This window comes from Tenrec ecaudatus, chromosome 8, assembly GCF_050624435.1.
Source record: "Tenrec ecaudatus isolate mTenEca1 chromosome 8, mTenEca1.hap1, whole genome shotgun sequence".
NCBI classification, from domain to species: Eukaryota; Metazoa; Chordata; class Mammalia; order Afrosoricida; family Tenrecidae; genus Tenrec; species Tenrec ecaudatus.
The window spans coordinates 25,586,253-25,599,507 of NC_134537.1; the positions used below are offsets into that span (position 1 = coordinate 25,586,253).

General features: G+C 47.5%; 1 protein-coding gene across 5 annotated transcripts in view; it reads left to right on the forward strand.

Annotated features, from left to right (window-relative positions):
• YEATS2 (YEATS domain containing 2) overlaps positions 1–13,255 on the forward strand; it is a 92,066-nt gene that overhangs the window by 55,265 nt on the left and 23,546 nt on the right. For all 5 annotated transcript variants that reach the window (XM_075556112.1, XM_075556111.1, XM_075556114.1 and 2 more), the window contains 4 exons: positions 2,790–3,048; positions 6,401–6,562; positions 8,636–8,808; positions 10,465–10,623. In XM_075556112.1, the coding sequence (XP_075412227.1) occupies positions 2,790–3,048; positions 6,401–6,562; positions 8,636–8,808; positions 10,465–10,623 (753 nt within the window). The remainder of the gene's footprint in view (positions 1–2,789; positions 3,049–6,400; positions 6,563–8,635; positions 8,809–10,464; positions 10,624–13,255) is intronic.

The window sequence follows — 13,255 nt, forward strand, 5'->3', positions numbered from 1 at the left end:
GTTTTGTTTAGTTTTATGCTAGAAATTTGGAAGCTCTTGGATATGAAAACAGAGGTTGGCACAAGGGAAGCAAGTCGGACGCGTGGAATTTGAGGCAAGATACCAAAACAGGTCCCTATTTATAGATTAGTGTGAAGTGACACACTCCAGTGACACACTCCAGGCCTGTCTGCTGCCGCCTGCTCTGCGCTGCACTGTGCCTGGCAGCAGTGGGTGGGGGTGGTGAGTTGCTGTGGAGTCGATTCCAGCTGGCGACTGCCCGTTTCTGCACGTCAGCCTTGCCACCTAGGCACACGTCGAGGCTCTCCACACTCTGACTGCAAAGCGGGTATAATTTAGCACTAGTTTTCATTCTAAAAGCCCATGTAGCAGTTGCATGAGTTTTACTTAATGTTTTTTCACCCATATCATCTTTATATTTATTTTAGACCAATTCTAAAATGTCAGGAAAATACCGAGACTGATAGGGTCTGTGCCCTCTACCCTGAATTAACACATGTTCATCTTTGCTTCAGATCTTTTTTCTCTGAATGAAACATGACAGGGAGAGAAGCTGACATCTGCTTTGTTCTTCCTGGAAGCACCACGATCGTTTACTTGCTGTGATGCTTTTTTGGCTAATTTTTATTACGTAAATAGCACGTACCGTTGTTTCGGTCTCCTGGCGTTTCCATGGAAGCCATGCATGCTTCCCCTTGTGCCGAGCGCGTCGCTTCTTCAGTGGGCGCTCAGTCTGTGTGTGCACCGTACTCGTCCTTCATCCTAACCAAGGTCTGCCCCCTCTGTCTACAGACGTTGAGAGCTTATAGTTTACAGATTTTTTTCTTAATTGAACATGATGTAGATGGTTGTAGATAACCTTGAAGATTCTTTTTTATGTTTCTTTGAGCCGGTGTCTTCAGATTTTCTCTGGGAACTATTCCTGAGCAGGACGGATGACACGCAGTGGGGGTGTAGGTGTGCAGCGGCTGTCGAGAGGAGCTGTTACAGATTGACCTTTCTCAGCAGTGAATTAAGAGTTCCTGTTTCTCCAGACCCGTCAATCAATTCTTGAGCTAGTTTAGACCTTTTTACAAATCTGATACATGAAAAGTACTTCCTACTTGCCTTTTTGCCTTTAAAAGCGACAGTTGTGTATTGCCTAGGAGCCTGGTGGTGTGGTGGACGACATGTTGGGCTGCTGTCCACAAGGTCAGCAGTTTGAACCCAGCAGCCACTCCTGGGGAGAAAGACGAGGCTCTGTGCCCTTGCTAACTTTACAGCCTCAGAAACCCACGGGGTTCGCTGTGAGTTAGAATTGGCTGGCGGCAGTGAGATTTCCTTCTAAAGAGCGGGAAACACGAATGTATCATTAATCAGATCGTGTCTTCTAACTTAACCTTTCACTCTGAACTTCGGCTTAAAAGGACCCCCTTGGCATTTTGTTACTTGAAAGACTCCCATAACAGTACTTCAGAACCACATTATTCTAACTGACAATTTGGGTACTAAACCAAACCTGGAAGTCTTTTTCACTTAAGTATTCTCCTCAAACTTTTGTAACCACTTGCCTGCCTTCAGGGAGAGGGAAGCTAGGAGAGAAGCTCAGCAAGCTAGCCCTCTTCTCTTGTAGCCCCTTGGAAGAGGTGTCACATTGTGTCTGAGTAACAAACCTGTGGGGGGGGGTCGCGGTCCAGAGTGACAGGAAGTGATCACATTTGGAGTCCCGTAAGGGTTGCTGAAAAAGATATACGGTGATACATCAGCGGTCAGACAGCCAAGCTCGAAAAGCAACCACTCTGAGGAAACAGAACAGCAGCAGAGGAAGGAAAGGCGTCATTGAGCAGTTTGCATCAGGTCATCCTTGTCTGATTTGGTGGCTGACTATAACAGCTTAGTCGACGTGTCAGCATTTTTAGAGGGAAAATGTGATTAAAGCGGCTAATGTAGCGAAAGGTGTGAAATCGTTAACCACGAAACAACCAGACCTTTGAAAAGGTTGAAAGGTACTGTTAACTTGGTAAGTTAGAAACGGCTTGGGGACCATAGCAGCGTGTCAGAGACCGTGACATGCATGGAGGCTACGAGCCTCCATGGTGAATGTATGTGTGGTTTTTGGACCTCAAAGCCAATTACTTGGTTTTCCATTATTTCCTATGGAAAACAATGTTCTGTTCTCGAACTTCTCAGCGTTCAGACAGGAATTTGAGACAGATTGAGTTGGACAACTGAGGTATTTAAAAGTGTGTGGTGATATGCACGAAAGCGTGTGTATGAAAGTGCTCCTCGTAACTTTGTCGTGACGACGGGAAGTTTAAAATTAAAATCCCAAGCAGTGAAATGTTCACACAGATTATGGCATGCCATTCTAAAGATGTTACTACAAGTGGTTACCTAAAATGTTTTTGAAAGATGCTTACAGTATGCTGACAACGCAAAAAATACAAAGTTCTGTATATAGTATGATTCCAATTCTGTGTCTTAGAAATGCATACTAAAAAGAATTGGAAGTAAATACATTGAAAATGTCGAGAGTTGTTGGGTTTTTTGATGAATAGAATTTTTAAAATATTTCTGTATTTTTCCAAATTTTCTATAAAAGACATTACTTCATAACCACCGTGAAGTTTTTGTCACAAAAAGCTCTGCGGTTGAGACAACCATCTTTAACGATGTAGTGTGAATGGATCCAGATGTGTGTCTGGTCTCTCTCTCTGGTCTCGCTCCACCACGCACCTCCTCCCTGTCTGACAGATACCCTCTTTGTGGGCCTGTGTGGAGCTCTGCTGCCCTCTGCTCTGTTTGAACAGGTTGTTGGGGTGCCGGTTGGGACTACTTTACCTTCAGCAGTGAAACAGGCTGTGGCCATCAGTGGAGGCCAGATCCTTGTAGCCAAGGCCAGCTCGTCCGTTGCCAAAGCAGTTGGTCCAAAGCAAGTTGTGACCCAAGGAGTTGCCAAAGCCATCGTGAGTGGAGGTGGGGGAACCATCGTCGCTCAGCCAGTTCAGACCCTCACCAAGGCTCAGGTCTCTACTGCTGGCCCTCAGAAGACTGGAGCCCAAGGCTCGGGTAAGTAGCACCCATCAGAGACTCTTTCAGAAATGTCTGTGCTCGTGATTTGATTCTGTGTGGGAAACATCAGTAGGTTGGTATAAGGAGGATTATGTTTTCCCTTTTCATGTAACCTCTTAACATTGCTTGCAAGCCTGAAATGTAATTCTCATTTGTCCCCTTTCCCATGTGGGGGGTACTTCACCCTTGGCTAAGGTGACCAGATTTTAACATTGGTAAAGCGGGACACCATTGATAAAACTCATATCCTGGCGAAATAGCCACATGGCAGCTGAAAGCTGTAGACCCTAGCTTGTCGTGCATTCGTTCCAAAAATTGGGACTTTTTTAAAACGCTGCTGGATGCGGAAAAAATGGTTAAAAATCGGGACGTCTGATCACCTTATCCTTGGCAGCATTTTGTGGTGCTTGGTTAGGTTAGGACGGGCTGCTGCTCTGGAGGGTCCGTGAGCCATTACCTGGAAGGATAGAAGGTGGCCATGTCCTAAAGAAAGATGTCAGAGACGATGCTGTTGCTGGTGCTGCGAGTTGAGGGTGTCACGTTGAGCATGAGGAATGAGCGCTTGAGCTGGGTCTTTGGAGTTCAGAGGGTTTGTTCAAGAGGCAGCGAGTCAAACGGGTTTACAGTGTAGTCGTGGAGCCTGACAGCCTCATGCTAGGGTAGAGAAAATCATCGTTCCGCGCTTAGCCACACGGTTAGGTTCCAAAGATTAGGTAGGGTGTTAATCAATAGTCACTACAGAAAAATGAAGGGATTCCTATTTTCCACCCCACCCCTCCTCCTTTTTCCCAGGCTTTCGACTTGTTCCATATTGTATTCATTTCTATAAGGTAATCATAGAGGTACTGTGCTCACACAGCACAGAGTAAGAGACGTTGGTGGGAGGAGGCAGAGTTGGAGAAAGGGAAGTAGAGGCCCCAGGGCAGAACTACTTCACCTCCCTCTGGCCTGGTGGCCTCCAGGGCTCATCGTGCACCCTCATGCCCTGCTCTGCCCTCTGCACCTGGCCAGGCTTGTGGCTTGGGCTCCCCGTAAAGGTGTGAGGAACCTGGCTGCCCAGGCGGCCCTATCAGGGCACAGACTTCAGGTCCAGATCAGCTCACTTTGGGTTGTCCGGAAGCTCGTGTGCATTTACCCGGATGCCTCTGTCCTCCCTCCCAAGCGCCCCAAGGTAATTTTGAGCTGTAGGGCTGTAGGCTTCAGCTGGCCTCGGAGGACGCCTGTCCCCGCTGTAGGGGTGGGTAGGAGGGGCAGCTTCCCAGAGCTCAACTGGAGACCCTGCATAGAAGTGACACTCCACAGCTGTTGCTGCCATGCCAGCTGCCTCATTAAGACGCAACACAGGGAGATGTTTGTCACTGTTGTCATCAAGTACCAAGACTGTCCGTTAAGTGAAGAGTAGATGGCCTTTGAGTTGGGAGTCAGTTTTTTTTTTTTGGTAAAAGTAGGCAAGTGAGTGGGGTAAACTGGTGGTCACCTGCCAGGAGCCTCAAAGGCAGCTCTCAACCTATGAGTTACAACCCCTTTGGGGGTCTAAGGACCCTTTCACAGGGCTCGCCTGATTCGTAACAGTAGCAAAATGACAGTTATGAAGTAGCAATGAAAATAACTTTATGGTTGGGGGTCACCACCACATGAGGAACTGTATGAAAGGGTCACGGCCTGAGGAAGGGTGAAAACCACTGCGCGCAGGAGCCCAGAGCTCTCCTATGCAGCAGAGAGTAATGGTTTGAAAGCCAAACTGGAGAGCAAAAAAGGGAAATCTCCCAGTCCTGGCCCTGGCCCCCAGGCAAGGAGGTGTGTGCGTGGGTAAGATCCAAAGCAGCCCTTCCAGAGGGTGTCCCTGGTGCAGAGGTGGTAGGGTCTGAAAGCTGGAGGTGAGAGAAATACAGGCAGAGCAGCAGGAATTCCAGGGGACAGAGGGGGGTGGCAGGTGTGGGTGTGTGCGCGTGCACATGGGAGGATAGGGTTTTGGGAAGCGTGGTGCTGTTTGAGTGTGACAGTCCCGAACATTCTGAACACAGCATCCAGTGCCCCTGCTTCCCAGCCACAGCCTTAGGATGACGACCACAGTGGGCACAGACTCGCCGTGGTGGAGGTGTGTGCCCGCGGCTGACCCCTGCAGCCCGCTAGGCTTCCGTTTAAATCCCCATATGTCCAAGTGTGGCAGTCACAGAGAAGTACATTCTCTGGGAGTTGGTGAAAGCCCTTATGCTTGGGTGACATTTTAACAAGATTAATTGGAGCTTAATTAGAGCCAGTTGTTGACAGTCATGCGCCTTAGTTCTTAGAAAGTGAGGGAGTCCAAATTCCTAGACACTGATTAAAGAGGCTTTCTGCAAAGGAGGGAGCCCTGGTGGAGTAGTGGTTACACACAGGCTGAGATCCACCAAGTCAGCAGTTCAAAACCATCAGCTGCTTCCCTGGAGAAAGACGGGGGGTTCTACTCCGGTGAGGAGCTAGTGTCTCTGAAACCCATGGGGGAGGTCTGCCCGTCCTTTCGTGGTGCTGTGAGTTGTAATCCACTCGATGACAGAGGATTTGGATACAGATGGGCACCTTGCATTCATCTCTGGAGAGGGTGATAGGGTGATCGATCATTGTATGGGTGGCCTAACCCATTGTGTCGCAAAGTGGGTTCAGGCATAAGACCAATGGGGAGGAGCCGGGCAGTGTTTCCTTCTGTGTGTGTACACTTTCTTTGAGTTGGAACTGACTCACTGCGCAGATGTCGCTCATGCAGCAGACTCCTATTTTGTAGCCTGCCTGCGGTCTTTTAAACAGCAGTGGTGTTGAGACGATCAGCCCGTGAAGCATGCAGGAAACTTAAACGGTAGAGTTTACCGTTTGCCGGCACTTTTACTTACTTATTTATAAAAATCATTTTATCGGTGGCTCTTACAACTCTTATCACCATCCATCCATTGTGAAAACATTTTCTGTCTACTTGAGCCCTTGGTATCAGCTTCTCATTTTCCCCTCTCCTTCTCCCCCCTCCCTCCCTCGTGAATACTTGATAATTTATAAATTATTTTTTCATGTCTTAAACTGAACGATGTCTCCTTTCACCCATTTTTCTGTTGTCTAGCTCCCCCCACCTTCCCCTTCCCCTCCTGGTATAGCTACTCTCAATGTTCGTCCTGAGGGGTTTATCTGTCCTGGATTCCCTATGTTTTAGCTGTTATCTGTACCCATGTACGTGCTCTGGTCTAGCCGGATTTGTAAGGTAGAATTGGGTACATGATAGTGGGGGGAGGACATTAGGGCTTATAAAGTGTTGTATTTAACCTGTATCTAAGAGATAACCTTGCTCTCTGCTCCAGTTTTACTTTCTACTATTTTATTTTAGTGATGGCAACGCTGCAGCTACCAGCCACCAATTTGGCTAACTTGGCAAATTTGCCTCCTGGCACCAAACTCTACCTCACCACCAACAGCAAGAATCCTTCAGGAAAAGGCAAACTGCTGCTGATCCCGCAAGGAGCCATCTTGCGAGCTACCAACAGTGCAAGTCAGTCCATCACGCGACGGCCTTACGGAGGGTGTGGGGGGGGAAGCTGTGGGTATTAATCTCTTCAGTCGGGGGGGGGGGGGCGGCAGGGTGAGTCCTGCTTCAGGAAGCATTTCCATAGAGCTCTCTAATGGGCTTGAGAGACCCAGGGTTTAACTCAACGGACTGAAACAATCATAGGCTTAGGCCGTGACCGCTTGTTTGAGTTCCTTCTTCGAGTTTGGGGTCACATGGCTCATGGGGGTGGGGGTTGCTATTTGGAGAAGCCTGTGGGAACTGGCTGTTGAGTGCTTCCTGTAGCTCAGCAGGTCTCAACCTGAAGGTCGTGACCCCTTTGAGGGTCGAACGACCCTTTTCACAGGGGTCACAGAATTCATCACAGTAGCAAAATGACAGTGATGAAGTAGCAACAAAAGTACTGTTACAGTTGGGGGTCAGCACAACATGAGGAACTGTATGAAAGGGTCACGGCATGAGGAAGGCAGAGAACACTGCTGCAGCTGACCACCACCTGGTGACCCTTGGGAAGGTCACTGCGCCCAGTAGCTGAAGGTCTTCATTTTCACGGAGTTGGGGAGCAAGAATGGGACCAGGGGTCTCTGCCAGCCTTTGTGGAGACAGGCTGGCTTTAGGGAGCCCTGCTGGCACTGTCAGGTAAGCATTGGACTGCCAACCTCAAGGTCAGCAGTTTAAGGCCACCAGCCACTCTGAGGGAGAAAGATAAGACTTGCCTGCCTCCCATAAACACGTACGGCCTCAGAAGCAGAGTCTCAAAGCACTGGGGGTTGGCATCAACTTGGTGATGGTTGTTTTTTGGCTTTCTTTTCTTTTCAAGAATAGACAATGGAAAGAAATACAAACTCAGCCTTTAGTATGCAAGTCTTATGAAAAACTCAGAAAACAAAACTAAACCAGGCTCACTGCCCTCAAGTCGATTTGATTCCCAGGGACTCTGGGCACGACGTCCCAGCCGGTGAATCTTACAGTGCAGACTCCCCCCACCCACCCCCCCACACCCAGCTTTCTCGCAGAACATCTAGTGCGCTACCCTCTACACCACCGCGGTACACTAGTCCTACTAAAGCCCCGTGGAACTAGCACACCTCACTAGGAAGGTAGTTTGGGTGGTACTGACGGCGTAAAGGGAGTCCGTACCCCTAGGACTAGAATCCACTCAGATGGGTGTAGCGGTTAGGAGCCTGTAAAGTGACTCGCCTTCCCCAAATGCTGTGTGTGAGCTAGCTACCAGTTAATGGTCCTCTGGCCTTGGCTTTTCTTCATCGTGACTTAAGCAGTGGTCTATCAAAAAAGCAGACATCTCAGAAAATAGTACTCTGAGTTCCCCGAGAGTCTTGTAGAGAGTAGAATTTCCCCCAACAGGAACCACGGAAAGAAAGTTGAGCTCTCATGCTTCCGGATATTCTTGTTCTAGGTAGTTCTACACGCATCATCACCAGAAGGGACGTAAAACCCAAAAACAACAAATCAAACTCCACCATCAAGCCCATTCCAACTCACAGGCCCCCTAGAACTGCCCCCATGGGTTCCCCGGCCGTAACGCTCGATGAGGGCAAAAAGCCTGGTCTTTGTCCTGCGAAGTGGCTGGTAACTCGAAACTTCTGACTTTGGGCCAGCAGCCCAGTGGGCAACCTGTGGGCCACGAGGGCTCCTGGAGGGCTGTAAAGAGGGCCCAAAGCTTCTAGAGCCAAGTAGAGTGGACTGTATGGACACCAGTTTCTTCAGCTCCCTTGAAACGAGGTCATGCCGAAAACGTCGGGCAGCATCTGGCTGGGCAAATGTCAGTGTTGGGGAATTTCCAACACTTGGTTAGAAGACTCACCAGCGCACAACCACAGCAACACCTGCGGGGGGGATAAGCCTTTCCTTTGTCTCAGCTGATGCAGTCAGGTGTCATTTAATAGAAAGTCAATATAGTTCAGTCTGCTCAGCCCAGCAGAGGAGGATAATGGGGAGGAGAAAGGACGGTATGGTGCGTGCTGTAGAGGAGAGGCCTCCCAGACAGTCTTTGCTTGGCCCTGTTTGTGACTTTATTCTCAATCTCTGCACTTTCAGATCTCCAGTCGGGCTCAGCTGCTGGTGCTGGTACTGGTGCTGGTGGCGGAGGCGGCGGCGGCGGCAGCTCAAGTGGAGGAGGAGGGAGTGGTGGAACCCAGAGCACCACTGGCCCTGGAGGGCTATCCCAGCACCTGACCTACACATCTTACATCCTGAAGCAGACGCCCCAGGTCTGCCATCTTCTCAGTCATTTCGTGTTTCAATACTGCCTTTAGCTAGAAGGCAGAGAGTCTCGGTGGCCTAGTGGCTACACGTCGGGCTGCTAACTGCAAGGTCAGCAATTAAAAACTACCGGCCACTCCTCAGGAGAAAGACAGGTTTCTACTCCTGTAGAGGGTCACGGTCTCAGAAACTCACAGGGACAGTTCTACCCCATCCCATAGGGTCACTAGGAGTCGGCATCGACTGCCGACAGCTAACCCGTGCATTATCCAGTGGTGGTGACCGGGTGTGTTTTTTTCCCGTGAGCCCTGTGCACATTCTGTGCATGGTCGAGTTACCTGTGAGAAAACTTCAGTATCCCTTCACAGCTCTGGACTAAAGATGAACACTTTTGCCACATTGCAAATGCTTTGTTGGACATGTTTTGTGTTGAGAATTGGCATTTAAGCCAGGAATTTTCCAAATTACAATTGTCCCTTGATAGCCAAGGGAGGTTGGTTCCAGGACCCCTGCTGCAGACGCCAAAATCCGGGATGCTCCAGTCTCTTGTATAACATGGTATATTTGTATATGACCTACACGCATTCTCCCATATACTTTTAAGTATCTCTAGATTCCTTATAATCTTTAATGAGTTGTTGATATATAAGTTGCACTTTCAACTTTTCAGCAGTTTCTTTTATTCCTCCCTCCCTAAATTTTTTCTGTCAGCAGATGTGAAGTACACCAGGCTAGGTGGCCAGTGGTTACAGGAATGCCTCACAGTTACCCATTGCTTACCATGTGCCGGATGGACACACACAGTATGAAGTGGTGTGCACTCTGTTGGCTCCCTCATTTAAGTTAACCCTCTCAGCAGCCTTGGTGGGAGATAAGCCATCCACTGACTGGATGGAAGACATAATAGGAATTCAGAGAGACGTAGTAACAAAAGCAAGTGTCCTTTCTGAACTCGTGGCAGGATTTGGATTTAAAACCAGATCTTTGTGACTCAGAAGTGCTTTCCACTGTGCTGCTTGCCCCCCAAACCCATGTGGCAGAAGACAGTAGTCATTGAGAATCTATTTCTAGAAAGGAGAAGCCCAAGTAACACCATCAAGTGATGGTAGTAGCTAGAAGAAATTCAAAATTAGGGACACATTTCTAATTTCTTCCTCTTGTTACTAACATTTCTAAGGAAGGAAATAGAATTTGGGTTCCAGGAGTTTTTCCTGAAGGATCAAATCAAACTTGGAAGAATTAAACTGAGGACCGACCCCTGGTAGCATAGTGAGTTAGGAGTTGGTTTGCTAACTGCAAGGTCATCAGTTTGAACCCACCAGTCACTTAGGAGAAAGAGGAGGCTTTCCATTCTTGTAAATGCTTACAATCTTGGAAAACCAAAAGGGCAGTTCTACTCTGTCTGTAGAATCGCCTTTGAGTCTGAATCAGCTCCCCGGCAGAGCGTGTGACCTAAACTAGAGCTCCAACTTGAGTGTGTCAGCCCGCGTGCTCAGCTGCAGGGTGGCATCTAGGAAGAGGAAGCTAGCTGGTAATGGCAGCAGAGCGGTTCTTCTCCATGGTTTGGACCAAGTTGCAGAGTTGAAGGATTACTTAAAGGATGAGCGCAGATTGTTGGAGTTGAACAGATTGTTGCTGAGTTTGTTGTGTGTCTCTTAACGCAGGGCACATTTTTAGTTGGGCAGCCATCACCTCAGACGTCTGGAAAGCAGCTGGCTACTGGCTCAGTGGTCCAGGGGACGCTGGGTGTCAGCACGTCTTCTGCACAAGGACAACAGACGCTAAAAGTCATCTCTGGACAGAAAACCACTTTGTTTACACAGGTGAGTCGACGCACACTCCCTGGACACGGGATCGTCACACCTGGAGGGAGGGCGTTTCAAAAATTCACTGGAAAAGTAATGGAATTTTCCATAAACACTGAAGCGTATTTAAATTACAACTTACCTCTTTCCATGAAGAAATTTAAGAATTTCAGTAATAAAACAGTATAGAAAACCAAGAATGAAACCTTACTACTTCGGGAGAGATAGTAGGATGAGGAGAGAATCCCAGGGGGTTATTTGGGTAGACGAACAGTAAGGCTTTGTACAGTTACTATAACGTACAAATGTGGCAGCCTGAGCAGAATGAGAAGCGTGGTAAGACTCCTGCTCTATGGACAGAAAAATCACACACATTTCCTTAAAAGGCAGAAAGATTTGTTACTTTATTTTAAATTTTCTTTAGAGAGACTTCAAGTAGGAGACCCTGAATAGTTTAATAGGTGATTTCTTTCACAATACCCCCTACAGTAATTAAATCCTATACTGGGCTTGGTATATATTTCTTTAGCATCTTACAGTAAGAGCCAAAGGGACTTAACTAAAGAGGGATATTAAGATCATGTGTAAGAGAATCTTTAGTTGAATCCCAAAACATTTAATCTCTTAATATGATCGACCTAATTGTATGATATGTGAACAATAAGCCAATAAAACTATCTAAAAGAAAAAAATCTAATGAGAAAATACAAAATGAGGTTTACTAAAGAACAACAACAAAATAACTCACTGTCGTTGAGTCAATTTCGACTCCTAATGAACCTGTAGGAGAGGGTAGAACTACCCTGGTGGGTGTCCAAGACTCTTTTTTTCAATCATTGTATTAGAGAATCATACAACTCATCACAATCCATACATACATCAGTTGTGTAAAGCACATTGGTACATTGATTGCCCTCATCATTCTCAAAACATTTGCTCTCCATTTAAGCCCCTGGCATCAGCTCCTCATTTTTCTCCTCCCTCCCCGCTCCCCCCTCCCTCATGAACCCTTGATAATTTATAAATTATTATTTTGTCATATCTCACACTGTATGACGTAAGACTAACTTACAGGAGTAGAAAACCATGCTTATCTCCCAAGGAGTGGTTGGTGGTTTCAAACTGCTGACCTTGCAGGTAACAGCCCAACTTGGAACCAGTAGCCACCAGGGCTCCTACAATATGATCCTGAACCAAACCCACTGCCATCGAGGTAGATTCAGACTCATAGCAACCCTGTATGGGTTTTCTGAGAGTGAATCTGTTGGAGCAGATAGGCTCTCATCAGTGAAGCAGCTGGAATGTTCAAACCACCAACCTTGCCATTAGCAGTCCAGTGTTTACCCAGCAGAGCCACCTGGGAGTTTTTTTGTTGATTTGTTTTTGTTTGTAAACTGCCTTTCCTGCAACTACTGACATGTCAGCAGTTCTCAAAGCATGATGTAAAGGTGCCCGGAGGCCTCTGAGAACAAGGACTCCCCGAAGCTCGGACTCTTTACACAGTAAAATGATAAAAGTACTTGCTTCTTTCGTCGTGTTCACTGGTGGTACAAAAGCAAGCTTGGGCAAGACTGCTGCTACCTTAACATGCATCATGACCTTGGCCTCCACTGTCCAAGTGTTGTCATTGTGTTCTCTGCCTTCACACGCAGCAGCAGCATTAAGAAAACTGCCACACTGCTCTGTGGTAACTTGACCTGTGCGAGGACAGGTGCGTTTTGCATCATGTGCAGCAGGAAGTGCACGGAGAGCCGGCCCTTGGCCACACCCTTAAGGGCCTTGGTTCTCTGGAAAAAGCTGTGTGAACACTTCACGCGTGAAGCATTGTTCTCTGTTGTGAACGTGACCGACAAGCCATGGTTATTTAGATTTAACTAAAAGATTCACTAAAGGACAGATTGAATTTGTCATCAAAGAACTATTTTTTGCTAAAATTTGTATCCACCACTGGGCACTTAATAGTTTGCTAATACTTAAAAGACTTCTGATGAGCCAGGGGCAGGGGGAATGTACTAACATTTGAATGAACTGCCAAACTCAGTGAAGCATCATTTTCTAAATGACCCGTGCATGATGTTAGCCATAGACGGGTAGATTACAGAAGAATTCATTGAGCTGTTCAGAGAACTGCCTTTCTAGTTTGTTGGTTGTCTATGCTGCTTTTCTGTTAACAAATGGGTTGGTTTCTGTACTTTTTGCTTCCTTTCACTTCCATTTTCTTGGGGCTTCAAATGGGTTCCTTCATGAAAAACTCAGTGATCAGCACAGGCCTGAACTTGTTAAATGTGGTGTCCCACAGAGGTCATGTGACTTAGCCCAAAATGCTGGTTCTTACCTGGTCATTTAGAGAACAAGTTTTCTGGGCCCTCTTTGAGGCCATTGAAGCCACTTTATTGAATGGTTCTCCGGAACGGAAATGCCAGCCCTGAACTTCAGGTACCCGTTGCTATGGAGGCTACTCTGACTCATAGCGACCATGGAGGACAGAGCTCCAGAGCTGTCATCTTGATGGTGGGAGAAGGTGGGTCAGTCAGGTGTACATCTTAGGAACCCTGTGGGGCAGCTCTGTTCTGCTCCGTGGGGGACGATTCACGAGAATCGACGAGCCCGATTCTTTCTGAAACAGCCTGCCACGTCTTCTTCCCCTGCA